We start from the raw sequence: 14,510 nt of genomic DNA, 5'->3' as shown, positions 1-14,510 counted from the left end.
CAGGGTATTCTTACTGGCCGCTCTGTTGTCAGGGGCCTCTCCAGCATGTCCCATACCGCAGTACTAGCTCTAGCCAGCAGACGGCGCCATTGTATAATGGCAGAAAGAGAAAGCCCCCTAGGAAAACCTGAATCGAAAACTGGATTGCAAAGGGTTAAGGTCTCTGACTGCAGCGCTATTCTTGCCATAAAAGGTGATGGAACTGTCAGGAACAAAGGCTTCCTTCACAGGAGTGTAATTGCATTTACGTGCGCTTTAGTGCAACTCTTTTGCACACTTATTACGGCTTTTTTTGTGCATATTTCGGTGTATTGCACTGTACTTTTCCTACCCCTCCCCCCTATTGACTTCTATGGAGACCTTTGGGGTGCAAATAAACAGAAAAATATCATTTTGCGTGACCAAAATGCAAGTGAAAGAAAGACAAATGTAAAGGAACCTATTAAAATCAATGAGTTGTATTCTCTGCCTATTGCATACGCAAATTTTGCGCATGCAAATATGCCCGTATGAAGCCGGCCTGAAGGCTCCTGCACACAGGTAATTTGGCGCATGTTTTCGTGCAAACAAAATTACCCATGCAAACCTCTGGGGATTGAACCCATTGATTTCAATGAGTTCCTTGACATTCATTGTTTTTGCATGCATAATTCCGTTGGGCGAAAATACGTGACATGCTGTATTTTGTGTGCATCCAAGGCACCATAGGAGACTAATGTGCACCCCATCTGCACAAAATTGTGCATGTAACTGAGGGATTTCAATGTTAATTGATAGCACCAGGGACTAATTAGGCTGCTTAGCCAGTTCAAAAATGGCACAGGATACACTCATGTGTATCCCACGCCCATTAGAACAAGCCAGGCATCACAAAAACGTACAGTAAGCAGCGTGGATACACTCGCAAGAACACATGATAGAGTTCCCTCTTCAGCGCAATCACGTCATACTCTCTTGAGCATCTATATGCATACGCTCGTGTGCAGGAGCCTTGAGGGCGTAATACGCAGTGAATACAACCCATTGGGTTAATTCACATGAGTGTATTTTTTCACGCAATGTGCGATAATGTGAAAAAATGAACTATGGCCTTCTGTAAATGCACACAACATAAACAGAAAATCTGCGTATTCGCTGCACTGATTTTGTGCATATTTTTCGTGTGCACAAATACACATGGGAGCCGGCAAAAGGGCTTTTAAACATACAAACACGCAGTATTTTTGTGCGGCTATTAATATATATATATATATATATTTTTTTTTATATATATATACAAGAAAATGCCCCAATGCCCAAATGCATAATATATATTTCTTGACTATTTTTTTTAACATCCAGGTCCCCCACATAACACCTCTGGGGGTCATTTAATTGTCTTTTTTACACTTTTCAACTGTAATTGGAGCATCCATAGGAGTCACAGTTACAGGGGAAAGCATTCCTCTGTAGTGACAGTATTCAGTAACAGAGCTGATCTTGGTCTGCTAGGACCCTGCATCTCTGCTTTGGAAGGGGGCGCCCAGAGATCATGTGATCTCCTGTTTGGGGGAGTTTCTGCAACAGTCACATGCCTTTCATTGTTCACATGGCTGCTGCAGACAATCACTACCATGAATGTCATGTGACGGCTGAAGTCAGTAATTGGTGAACAATTAACGACACGTGACCGCTACAGCAGTCTGGGACCTGGGTGGTGTGGAACAGGTAGATTGTGTTGGAACGAGGACTTTAACAGTTGAGTAATAGAGATGAGCGAGCACCAAAATGCTCGGGTGCTCGTTACTTGGGACGAAATTATCGCGATGCTCGAGGGTTCGTTTCGAGTAACGAACCCCATTGAAGTCAATGGGCGACCCGAGCATTTTTGTATATCGCCGATGCTCGCTAAGGTTTTCATTTGTGAAAATCTGGGCAATTCAAGAAAGTGATGGGAACGACACAGCAACGGATAGGGCAGGCGAGGGGCTACATGTTGGGCTGCATCTCAAGTTCCCAGGTCCCACTATTAAGCCACAATAGCGGCAAGAGTGGCCCCCCCCTCCCAACAATTTTTACTTCTGAAAAACCCTCATTAGCAATGCATACCTTAGCTAAGCACCACACTACCTCCAACAAAGCACAATCACTGCCTGCATGACACTCCGCTGCCACTTCTCCTGGGTTACATGCTTATAGCCGGTTCCACTGAAAGCAATGGGCTGCTGGCGTGCGCGGGATGAATTGTCGGGAAGGGCTTAAATATAGAAGCCCTTCCCTGCAATTCATCCAGAAATGTGTAAAAATTAAAAATATATATATACTTACCTTGTCCCGGCAGACGGAGTTCAGCGCGGCCGGCCTACAGTGGGTGTGAAGGGGGTGTGAGTCACACCTGCCCCCTGATTGGCTCAGCCTGAGCCAATCAGAGGCAGGTCTGACTCACACCCCCTTCACACCCACTGCCGGCCGCACTGAACTCCGTCTGCTGGGACAAGGTAAGTATATATATTTTTTATTTTTACACATTTCTGGATGAATTGCAGGGAAGGGCTTCTATATTTAATCCCTTCCCGACAATTCATCCCGCGCACGCCGGCAGCCCATTCCTTTCAGTGGAACCTGCTGTATTGCTGGCTCCATTGAATTCAATGGGCAAACATCATTCTTCTCTGCCACAGCTGTTACAGCTGTGGCAGAGAAGAATGATTTGTCTTCTATATGTTCTCAATGGGGTCGGCGCTGCTGCCGCCAGCCCCATTGAGCGCATATAGAGAAGAGAACAGGAATCGCAGATCGCAGATAGGTGCGATCTGCGATTTCTGACTATGGCCTAAGAAGGACCGTTGGGGTTCTTGAAGCCTTAAATAACTCCTAATGCTCTCCCTATAGCAGCTCCGGCACCAGCAGCACTGTCCCTGATCTCTGTCAGAATGCATCTGTGGCGAGGCCGCGGGCGGGCAGATTTTAATACTCGGGTGACACCTGATCTCGCCAGCCACTCACTGCAGGGGGGTGGTATAGGGCTTGAACGTCGCAGGGGGAAGTTGTAATGCCTCCCCTGTCTTTCTATTGGCCAGAAAAGCGCGCAAATTTTTCAGGGAAGAAAATGAAAGTGACTCGAACACCGCGTGGTACTCATCTCGAGTAACGAGCATCTCAAACACCCTAATACTCGAACGAGTATCAAGCTCGGACGAGTACGCTCGCTCATCTCTATTGAGTAACGCTTATTTTTTACATTTTATACCATTCTTTGCCCATACAATTTTTTGGTCCTAGAAAATCCCCTTAAGGACATCTGGACGGTGCTAACTGGTAAGCTGCCTAAGTTTCCAGAAGAACTTGTATAGTGTTCATTAATAAGCAGCTTTATTAAGCTTGAAGACATTGCAGCGAGCCTGCTACACATGTATCCCAATAGCTGTGGAACATTGTGATTCCTCATTAATGTAAAAGACTCGCTGATGGCACACTCATCATTAAAGGTTCCGCATTTTCTGAAGTGATTGATGCTGGTTCATTGTGTGTACGAAAGGGGATGATTATGTTGGAGTCACTTGTCAGATTAAACACTTCAGTGCCTACAATGTATTGATTTGCACTGAATTAGAGACCACCCTGACATGAAATTATTATTTCATTATTTCCTGAATAGGGAAAAATAAAGGTGACTGCCTTATGTAGAAAAGAGAAGGAAACCTTCATGACAGGTGTTTGCAATTTAAAAGAGCAGATTCTTTTCATCTAAACGTTTCTGTGTGTTCCTAGGATAGAGCGAGGCTGAGGAACAGACGTTTACAGATCACCTTCCATTAAAGTGGAATTGATTGGAAGATTATTGGAGGTTTCAGCTTTACATCTTCATGAAACATCAAAAATAAAGCTTAAAATCTATCATGTAAAAGTCATTAAATGAGAATAGATACTTAGGAGTGAATGATGTATCACTATTAACCCTTTCCAATCCAATTTGTATCCTGGCTTTCCTAGGGGGCTTACTCTTTTTCTGCCGTTATACAACAGCGCTATATGCTGGCTAAAGCCAGTACTGCATGAGGTGACACGTTGGATAGGCTCCAACAGCAGAGAGGCTGGCAATATACAGTAAGAGAACCCCCGATAGAGGTCTTCCAACATCAGAGCTGTACAGCCTTAAATCATAACGGTCAGACAGTGGATTGGAAAGGGTTAATTTAAATTTACTTTTGGACCACAACAACAGCGGCTTCATATAATATACAGTTGTGTCCCAGAAGAGAAAACCACATGAAAAATTAAAATACTGAAATCAATTTGCTAAATCAATTGTACCAGCCCTATATTACCTTTCATTCCAAAGAAGGGAAGGGAAAGATCAATTAACCATTTCCTTATTCATCTTATAATTCACACACCACTCCCAGGACTTGCCGTTCCCTGACCTCTGAGTCCCATAACAGGTTCCCTTTAAATTGTAATGATTAAAATATATACTTTCAGACCTCCATATAGGAAGGTGTCTTAAGGCTCTTTTACATGCAATGATAATTATCGCTAAAAATTCGTTCAAACGGCCGAAAGTGAGTGATAATTGCTACCTGTAAATGCGGGCAGTCGTGCACTATTCATTCACTTGTCATTAGCTGCAGGTTTTTAGCCCGCATAAAAACCATTGCTTGGCGTTCAAAAGAAATTCTTATCAATGTGCTCATTGCATTTGTTTGGCATGCACAATGAGTACACTGTTTACTCATGGCGGGAGTATACAATGGAATTCTCCTGGCCAGATAACCCTTCTGTAAACACACGTCCAGCTGAGCAAACAGCTGCTTAAGCTAATGAGGGAAAATAAGAGATGATTAGGTGCGAGTAATTTTATGCAGAAATGACAGCAATTCGTTCAATCGTTCTGCCGTTTAAACAATAATCGTAGCGTGTAAAAGGGCCTTAAGGAAGAAGGGGTGTTATACAGTTAAAATTGCCCTATTATATCACTTTAATTGTGTCCTCAAGACACAGATACAGTTGAATACTATGGAAAAGCAAGGCACCATCCACACCCAATCCCACTGTATATTCTCATAAGATGCAGGCTACATAAGGCTTGCCACTTACGAGGCACCGGGAACTTGACGCAGGTTGGTGTAAGGTAGTGATGCACTATATCATGCCTGCCTGCAATGTGCAACTGACAAAACAAGCAACGAGCATACATGAGCCTGTAGGCTGCTCTGTTCATTATGGAAACAGGGATTTATTTTAATTTTTTACAAGGGCACTTTAATGTATAGAGGGCACTGTTACTGTGTAAAGGCAGTAAGGTGGTACTATTACTGTGAGGTAGGCACTATAAGGGCATTATTGCCATGTGAGAGAAACTATTTGGGCAGTAAGGAGGTACTATTATTGTAATGGTACAGAAAGGGGTCACTAACACTGTGAGATAAATTGTGCTAGCACTAATAGGAGGTACTATTAGTATGCTGTAGGCATTAAGGGAGCACTATTACTATGTGGGACTCATAGGGAGGCATTATTACTGTATAGGACACAAAGCTGGGCACTATTATTGTATGGGCATTATTATTATATGGGGCACTATATATGGATGCATCTGGGGCAGCAGCAGGCACAATATTGGGGGAAGCAATGGGATGGGTTGTCTGTGAAGAGGTGAAAATAGGTGGGGAGTGGGATGGAAAAATGGGAAGCAAAATATTTCTGAGCAGCAAACAATCCAGAGATGAGCCATGTCCAAAAGAAGTTTTCATGGAAATTTGGGGCAAAGTAAGAAAAAACAAGAACAAAAATGACTCCAATCATAGTCACCGGATCTAACATAACTGTAATCACTTTTATGGACTGCAGAGTGTCTATGCAGAACTTGTATCTACCATTAGATGGTCATTGTATGCTGGTAACAACGTTCTTTGTATACTGTATATTATTCAGTAATGGCATGGTAGTATTATTCTGTCACTATATGGTGTTAATATGTGTTCAGGGTGTGGAGGTAATACTTTGTTCTTGTATAGTGGTATTATATGTTAACTCTATAACTACTATTTAAAGAGGTTGTCTGGTTACAATGAACTTTTTAAAATATAAGATAAATAGGTTGAAACTATACAACAAATGGGTACTTACCGTCCTCAGCCCCGGCGATCTAGCACTGCAGCACCATGATTCTCCTTGCCTCTGTTGAAAGCTGATGTCAGGTGACCATGGCTTACCAATCAGAGTCCGCAGCATCACCTGCATCTCCTGCATCAGCTTTCACATCCTGGGCGCCATGATGCCAGGAGTTCGGAATAGTGTCGCTGTGGCCTCTGACTGGCAGGCAGTGGTCACCTAACTTCCACTTAGGCTCATATTTTAAAAAGTTCATTTCTAACTGGACAGCCCCTTTAAAGACTTTGTACAGTGCTGAACAGAAGACATGGCTGCCATTCTCTCCATACACAAACAACAACAATAAATAAATCTTGTTATTTGTATAGCCCCAAAATTTTCCACAGCACTTTCAAGTAATTATTTATTACCTGCACCAAGCTAGGTACTCATTTTACCAACCTTGGAAGGATGAGAGAACCTTGAGCCGGCCACCTGAACCATTCGGGGATTGAACCGGCAACCTTCAGGTCGTGAGCGAGAGCTTAGGACTGATTTTCTGCTGCCCTAACACTCTGCGCCACACAGGGTCATTCAGTGTGCTCTACTGTACATATCTCACCCTACCTGTCTAGTGCTTGGAGTATACCTGCTTACTACTACTGTTTCTGTTAGCAAATGATCTTCTCCATCACAATGACCCTAGGACAAGCAGAACAGTACATCAGACTTACTTGCGCAGGGGATGAGGGTGCCAGTGTTCGGGGAGAAATTATTCCAGTCTTCTCTCCAGAAAAGGAGACAAGAAAGCTTTCTCCCCAAACACCAGCAGCCACCTCTTCTCCCCAGCCTACTGTACTAAAGTAGGAGCTATAGGAATGGGAGAAAATCTAGTTTGCAAAACACTTCAAGTCCAACCAAAGTTTCATTATGAAGCCCCTTCCGCTTGAGAAAATCCTGCGTGCAGTTCTGTCTCCTAAGGTACCAATGTAAAATTTGAAATTTGGAGTCACCCACCTATCATGTGCTATATATAAAACAATTACCTTTTTATTTTTCTGAGGGGCCTCTTAAGTATCAAGATATGGGTGTAAATATTTGCACCTTCTCTACGTATACTCCTGTATACCTCAAAAAGGTGGGAATTAAATTAGTTTACATACAAGGTATATTATAGTATGTTTTATCCTGTGGCATTCAGGGGTGTAGGCATGATGCAGAGGTAACAGTCACACCCAGGCCCCAATGTTTGTGGGGATCTAAGGACTCCTCTGACACATAAATGGACACCAGTGTTATAACTAGCACATAATAGGTGGGGGCTGTATTGCAGATTTTGCATTGGAACCCAGGAGCTTCAGTTGCACCTCAGATGGCATCTGTTGCATGAGAGGCTTCTCCTGTTATGTGCACCCCAAATAATTTAACTTCCCCCAAATAAGTAACAGCAGAGAGCAATTCTCTACTGACAACAATTCAGTATTGTTATTTAGCTGTCTTCTGTTTTAAGGAGGTGTAAATTGCAGATTAGGCACCTTCACCCTTCATTTTACGAACTGATGAAGCCTCCAACTACTATTCTGTTGGAAAATAGATGCATTGACTTTAGGATAGAGGAACAAGATTAGTTGCATAGTCTAGACTTGACCCCATACTCCCTAACTTGCAGCAGTAATATCGCACATTGTTACTTACGTCCATGAATTCAGCATTGGCTTTAGGTCCTGTTGTCTCATTTAGGATCTTAATGGCCACAGGAATCTTTACAGTCTCACCTTCAGGGACCCAGATGCCCTAAAGAAGATAAAAGAGTGATACCAAACTCTTAGTATATTGTTCAACACTATAATGTTCGATAAAATACAGCTTTTGTGATTTGTTACAGATTATTATATTTTAGAGATCACGTTGATAAACAAACAATTCGCATTCCTTTAAAAGCATAACTGCTTATCAGTCAACATTTCTTATTACCATTGATACATGTGTAGTGGCCCAGAGTTAGTGGGACTCCTCCATAATGTTATATGTCTGTCTCGTGTCATTGTCTTATCAGTGTCTTAGGTGTGGTATGCATTTGAGCTATGCGTATTGAACCTCTTCAGCACTGAATGGGTTAATGTCTGGGTTATATCTGAAAATGTATCATGTTGCTTGTTATATGATCCTGGGATATATATGTGGTTGCAAGAGAGTCTGGTTGTTAGTCTAGGGAGTCAATGACAGAGAGAGTCTGAGCAAAAAGAGTGCAAGTGCAAAAAGCTCTTGCCACGTCTGTGCCGCTCACAGGCATCACACTCAGCATGGACGCAGGGTGATGTTCACAGCTACTGTAGTAGATACATTTATGCACTGAAGAACAGTGCAAACCACAACTGAAATACGTAACCCAGATGTAAAGCCTGTGTGACACCAGAGTACTATACTCAGCACGGCAACAGGGAATGTACACACTGTTGGAAATTGCAGCATACCACTCTATGCTGAACGGTAGCACAACTCCAGGGAAAAGAAAGCCTGGCCCTAACCTAGCAGAGGGGAGTGAAGGGTCCCTGGCCTAGAAGCGGAGTAATCGTCTCGATAGAGACGGCCCCACGATCGTCATCATGGGTCCTAATTGTCCCAATAGGGACCCCTGGAGAGATGAACCGGACAGCAGAGAAAACAGAAATGAAAGGCAGAAATACAACTGAAAAGGAACCCGCAGCAACTTATCTGCAAGTAGCAATACACCCAGCACAGAAGAGCTCCAAACTCCAAGTACTCCACCATGGAACGGAATAAGCAGCATTGAGTAAAGGGAGGGGTGAGAATATATAGCTCTTCATACCTGATGACTGGCAGAGCAATTAGAGAACCGCACCCCCAACCTTCCCCCAGGAATGACTAACAGTCAGAATGCAGCATCGTGAGACAGCAACCAGCAGTCTCTGCACATAGTGCATTAACCCTTTACCTGCCTAACCAGGTGACAGGTCTTGGCCTGTGTTGAGGCCACCATGCGACAATCCTGTCTCGACCGACAAGCCGCAACAGCTCTGCTTTCAGGTCAGTGAGTGACTCCCACATGCATTTATTGATCTGTGTGTGGAGAATGGAAGAAGCTGAGCGATTCCCTTCTGCTTGGCCTGGGCCTATTCTACCCAGGATGTGCCAGTGCTACCACTAAGCACTGAGAGAGAGAGAAAGAAGGACCGCTGCTTGGGAAAGAAAAGGCACCAGAACTGTGAGTGTTGACCAGTAGAGTGTTGGAGAGAGAAAAAGAGTCACTGGGAGTGGGTGACACACAGATAACTAGGACTGTGGATTGTCTGGATTACCTTGAGAGTCCTTCCTGTCACACCACCTCCTATGCATGTAATTGTGCAAAACTACTGTTGTAAATTTGGATTTGCCAAAGTTACAGTAAATGGATACTACTGACCAATCCCGCTTTGTCCAGAAAGTTTTCCTGTGTGTGGACTAAGTTACTTACTTCATTGCCTCGTCTGGAGTTCAAAATATTTTTTTTTCTGTTTTCCTCCTCTAAAACCTAGGTGCATTTTATAAAGAGAAAAACATGGTTTACAAGATCCATGTCTTTAAAGGAGTCTTTATTCTATATTACCTTTAAGACTCCTGGGAGCAAATTTTGGCATGATCTCATGAGCAATTCTTGTGTTATGTTGGTTTGGAGACAACACGGCGACGACTGCAGCAGATTTTACTGCCAAGGAGAGCAGTGCAGTGATGGCGTTTCTATTTCCAAAAAGGATGTCAGCCAAAGACATTCACAGTGCCATTGTGAAAACATTAGGCTACAAGTGCTCCATAGTGAAAAATTGGATTGTCAAATTTAAAACTGGCCACTTCAATACAGATGATGAAGACTGTTCATGAAGACCTCCAGGGTACTAGTGTATTATGTCTACACTGGCAGTATGGGTTGAGACATGAGTCTGCCAAGTTGAGATGCTGTGGATGTCCACAGGTGCTGATTAGCTGTAGCTGGAGGCCCCGCTGTCACTTACCCAGGCGGCATCCCATCTCAACTTCCCATTCTGCTGTTACTGTCCCTGGCTGCCTCGCGTTTCACCTTCCCAACAACGCTTTCACTGTACCTGACAGCCTCAGATTTTCCTTTGTGGCTACTTTCTCCCTGCTTCCACCAATGCCCATGTTGGCTCCTGCTTTTAGTGGTTTTGTTGGTCGCAGTGCCTCTAGCATCTCCGGTCCAGTACATGCTGTACCTGTCTTCTCCCTGCTTCCCACGGTGCCCTCCCATGTCACCTCCCGGTTGTAGTGGTTTTTTTACCATCTGCGGCCGCGGAGCCATGATCAGTGTCCTCGCCCGCTCCGTCCCATGTTAGGTGCTCCTGGCCCCGCTGCCCCTTACTCCACCAGCTGCACATCTCTGTTCAGCCCAGCAGCAGAGGCTGGTGGAGGAGCTCATGTTGCAGTGCACCTACCATCTGCTGCCTCAGAGCTGCTGTAAGAGTCCTAGCTGGTGCAATCCCATTACAGCTGGTTCTGCTCCGACTGTCACTGTCTCCGATGGCCTGACATTTCTCTTTACCACAGCAGCTGCTGGAGAAGCTCCTCCAGCCAATCCGTAGCTTTGGGAGCATTACCAAGCCCTTAGCTTTCAGTCAAGGTCTCCACCCATAGTTATGGTGAAGATAAAATTCACCAGTCCCGACCTCCAGTAATGACGGTTCCAGAAACCATAGACACCATTAGAGATGAGCAAGCATACTCGCTAAGGGCAATTACACAATCGAGCATTGCTCTTAGCAAGTACCTGCCCGCTCGGAAGCAAAGATTCGTCTGCCGTCGGCGGGCGGGGAGCGGCGGGGGAGAGCAGGGAGGAACGGAGGAGAGATCTCTCTCTCCTTCTCTTCCCCCCGCTCACTGCCGCAACTCACCTCTCACCCACGCTGGCAGCCAAACCTTTTCTTCCGAGCGGGGAGAGACTCGCTAAGGGCAATGCTCGATTGTGTAATTGTCCTAAGCGAGTATGCTCGCTCATCTCTAGACACCATCCATTACATGGTTCTTGAAAACTGTAGAATTTTTGCTAACACAATAGCCGAGGTTCTGACCATTTCCAAAGAATGAGTTGGGTGCATAATTCACAAATATCTAGACCTAAAGAAGGCATCTGCCAAGTGTTTCCCAAACAGTTTATCAGCCAATCAAAAGCATGCATGGGTTCAAGTGTCTTGGAAATTCTGCAGTGTTTTTGACAGGATGCTGATGCTTTCCTGTCTTGACTGGTGACAATGAATAAGACATGGATTTTTATATATGATCCAGTCAAAACAGCAATTAAATTATTGGAGACACAGTAATTTCCCGCATCCAAAGAAGTTCATAAGTCGTCATCCAAGGTCATGATGCCTATTTTAAAGATAGGATACTGCTTGTGGACTACCTTCCATAAGGGTCTACTATCATGAATGTATTATATAACACTTCTGGATAAATTGAAGGAGGCAATCAAATCTAAAAGGTGCGGAAAGTTGACCTAAGGTGATGTGTTCTTGCACAACAATGCCTCGTCCCACACAGTGACCACCGCTCAGAGCAAACTGGCTGACCTGGGCTTTGAAATGCTGTATCCTCCTCCTTATCCACCTGATCTGGCACCCTCAGACTATCATCTGTATTCTGATTTGAAGTAACACCTCAAGTGAACCAAATTATATCCATTTCCTATGCAATTGCAGAGGCTGGTGCCTGAGTTGGCTTCCAACCAAAGTAATTCGATCTGGATGGGTTGAAGAAGCTGCAATACCACAGTCAGAAATGCTTTGCTACATAGAATTTCATGGTTTATGTCACTTTTTGTGGTTAAAGCCATGGACTTATTAACATCTTGTATTAGCCATTTCTCCCAATATGAAGACTAATTCCATTTAAAGAGGACCTATGTCCAGTCATGGCTATTTTACTTGTATTCCCTATACAATACGTTTTGGAGCATATTTCCTTACATCTGTGCATTGTGTTGTTCCTCTGTTATTCCTCCTGGAAATGTATGAATAAATTGACAACTGAATCTTACCAATTGTAGGTGTCCCTACACAATCTAATACTGTCGGCACTGCTTGGTCAATGTAAGAATGTGCAGTAGTCAAGTGTCCCTGGAAATAAAGTTAAAATACTGCAAACTAATCAAGAACTTAAATTAAGTACTGAGAAGTAGCAGTGCATAAAATATATATATTTAAAAGTAAAAAAAAAATTGTGATCATTTTAAGAACAGTGATTGCATTTGGCTCAACCATAGAAACACTAATGTCATTTACATAATATCGGTACTTGCTAGATAAGTATTGCACTCAGCAGCCATCAAGAGTGATATTGCTGCTGCCAATTTTTAATCTGTGTTACACAGATTGCCTCGAAAATCTTGTAAAAGTATGATCACCTGTAAAGCTTATCATTACACACATCTATACATATATTGTAGGCTCTATGCAGAGGTGTAACTTGAAGCACCTTGGCCCCGATGCAAAACGTGTAACAGAACCTTCCACCTACTATGTGTCATTTATAATACCGGTGTCTTCTTATGTGACAGAGAAGCCTTTGGGCGGCCCCCTCAGGCACTAGGGCCTGTGTTTGACTGCTACCTCTGTACCCCCTATAGCTACGCCTCTGGCTCTATACTTCCACCTGAACATCACATGGACATCTCAAATGCTCTTCCAATTCTTTGCAATACATTGTGACTGTGAAGCGTCTAAACTTCCCATTAGTCAGCAGGATCTTCTCATTACTCAGAGACATAGAATAATCTCCCGTGAAATCTTGCACCATTTTTATCCTCACAATGAATATGTATGTGGGCTATCAATTTGAAATAACTCATTTTGGCATATAAGCTGTTAATTAGGGTGGATATATTCTGTTTTAGTCTTAGAGAATCCAATTCCCGATTGCAGCAAGCACGTGGCTGCAAATATGGCTAGCCCTGGGGACACATAGAGAGAGGCCTGCCAGATGAATTTCAATGCTGGGTGTTTGCAGAAGGCATACAAGCAAAATGCAAACAGCTTCAGGCCAGAACATCCCTGGATAAAGAAGTCGCTTTGTCATGTAAGTAGATTGTATGCCAGGCGAAACAGGCTAGGGAGTTTACTGCTGCTTCTTCACATGCTGGGTTTAGCTGATATGGCTACTTCTGAAATGATATTGCGGATCTTGTGCCATTTAGCCGCCATGTGTTCAACCCCTCCGGTTCATTTAGTGTCAAATGACAACATTGTGTGCATAATCCAGATGACATGCCCATGTCTCTATGTTAACAGCATATCATAATATCCTCACTATTCGAAGTTGTAAAACCATTGTAGCTACAGTTGCCAAGCAGTTATGATCCCTAACCAAATGTTGCTAATGTTTCAAAGGGAGTATACTGATATAATTTGCAATAAGAGTATTATAGATGTGGCAAAGCTTACTCATTTATATATTTGTATATTGCAAGGAGCAGAGGTCAGGACTGGAGTATCAATGGAGACGTTAGAGGACCGCCTCCGGGCTCCAGAATATCCTGGGGAGCTTCTAGCTGCATGCTCCATGGCTGGCTGAGGAAGACCCCCAACACTGGTTCGGCAGAAAATGTTTTTTATGTACTCACCTGTTTCGCTTCCTACACTGCTGTGGGCATGTTACTTCTTCCCACAAATCAGGTCCTAACTTTTCATGGCTGTACAATTAACAGGCGAGAATCCAGATAGTGAAAACAAAACCACTGAAATCAATTGAAATCAGTGGTTTTGTTTTGTCCAATTATGCATCTGTGATCATCACAACCGGATAACTGAACTAAAACACTTTCATATGTTTAAGCCCTAAGGGTGACAAAACGAAACTATTGATTTCAATGGTTTCGTTTTCACTAGCCGGATTCTCGGCTGTTAATTGTATGGTGCAAGAAAAGATATGACTTGCCCTGTCTTTCTTGTATGTAGTTTATACTACATGCGGGAAAGTTAGGGCAGGACCTATTTTCCCGCTTTTATTTTCAAACTCCTGCAGTATGGCGTGGAGTTTGAAAAGCCCAACAAGAGAGAGAAAAAAAATCCTTGTTTATACGCAACTGCGCTCCAGACCAGCGAGTGTAGTTACACATATGGCGGTCTGAAACTAACCTTAGTCTGGTCTTGTAGCTTCCAAAGAAGTAAATGGGAATTGTGGGAACAGCATAGCACAGCTGCAGCGTTTGAGGAGCGGGCCCACAGCCGAGGGGATAGCGGGGTAGATAAAGACCTTGTCATGGGGCTCTACCGTCTCCTCCCCTGGGGGTAGCTCGGGACCCGACCAAGTTACTGCTGGGGGAGGTCACAGGGGAAAAGTAACCAGAGGTTACCTGTAGTCCCTTTGTCACATGTGATGCCACCGTTTCGTCTTCTGCGTTGAATCTTGACGATAGAATGAAGTTGTCCACA

At 43.7% G+C, this 14,510-nt stretch overlaps 1 protein-coding gene across 1 annotated transcript in view; it reads right to left on the bottom strand.

The window, feature by feature from the left end:
• Positions 1 to 14,510, bottom strand: part of ERBB4 (erb-b2 receptor tyrosine kinase 4) — a 1,004,693-nt gene that overhangs the window by 179,333 nt on the left and 810,850 nt on the right. The window contains exon 19 of the mRNA XM_066575628.1: positions 7,768 to 7,866. Coding sequence (XP_066431725.1) covers positions 7,768 to 7,866 — 99 coding nt within the window. The remainder of the gene's footprint in view (positions 1 to 7,767; positions 7,867 to 14,510) is intronic.

The sequence above is a fragment of the Eleutherodactylus coqui genome, chromosome 8, assembly GCF_035609145.1.
Source record: "Eleutherodactylus coqui strain aEleCoq1 chromosome 8, aEleCoq1.hap1, whole genome shotgun sequence".
Lineage (NCBI taxonomy): Eukaryota > Metazoa > Chordata > Amphibia > Anura > Eleutherodactylidae > Eleutherodactylus > Eleutherodactylus coqui.
Note: the sequence above shows the minus strand (reverse complement) of the source record. Positions and strands in the feature narration are given on the sequence as shown.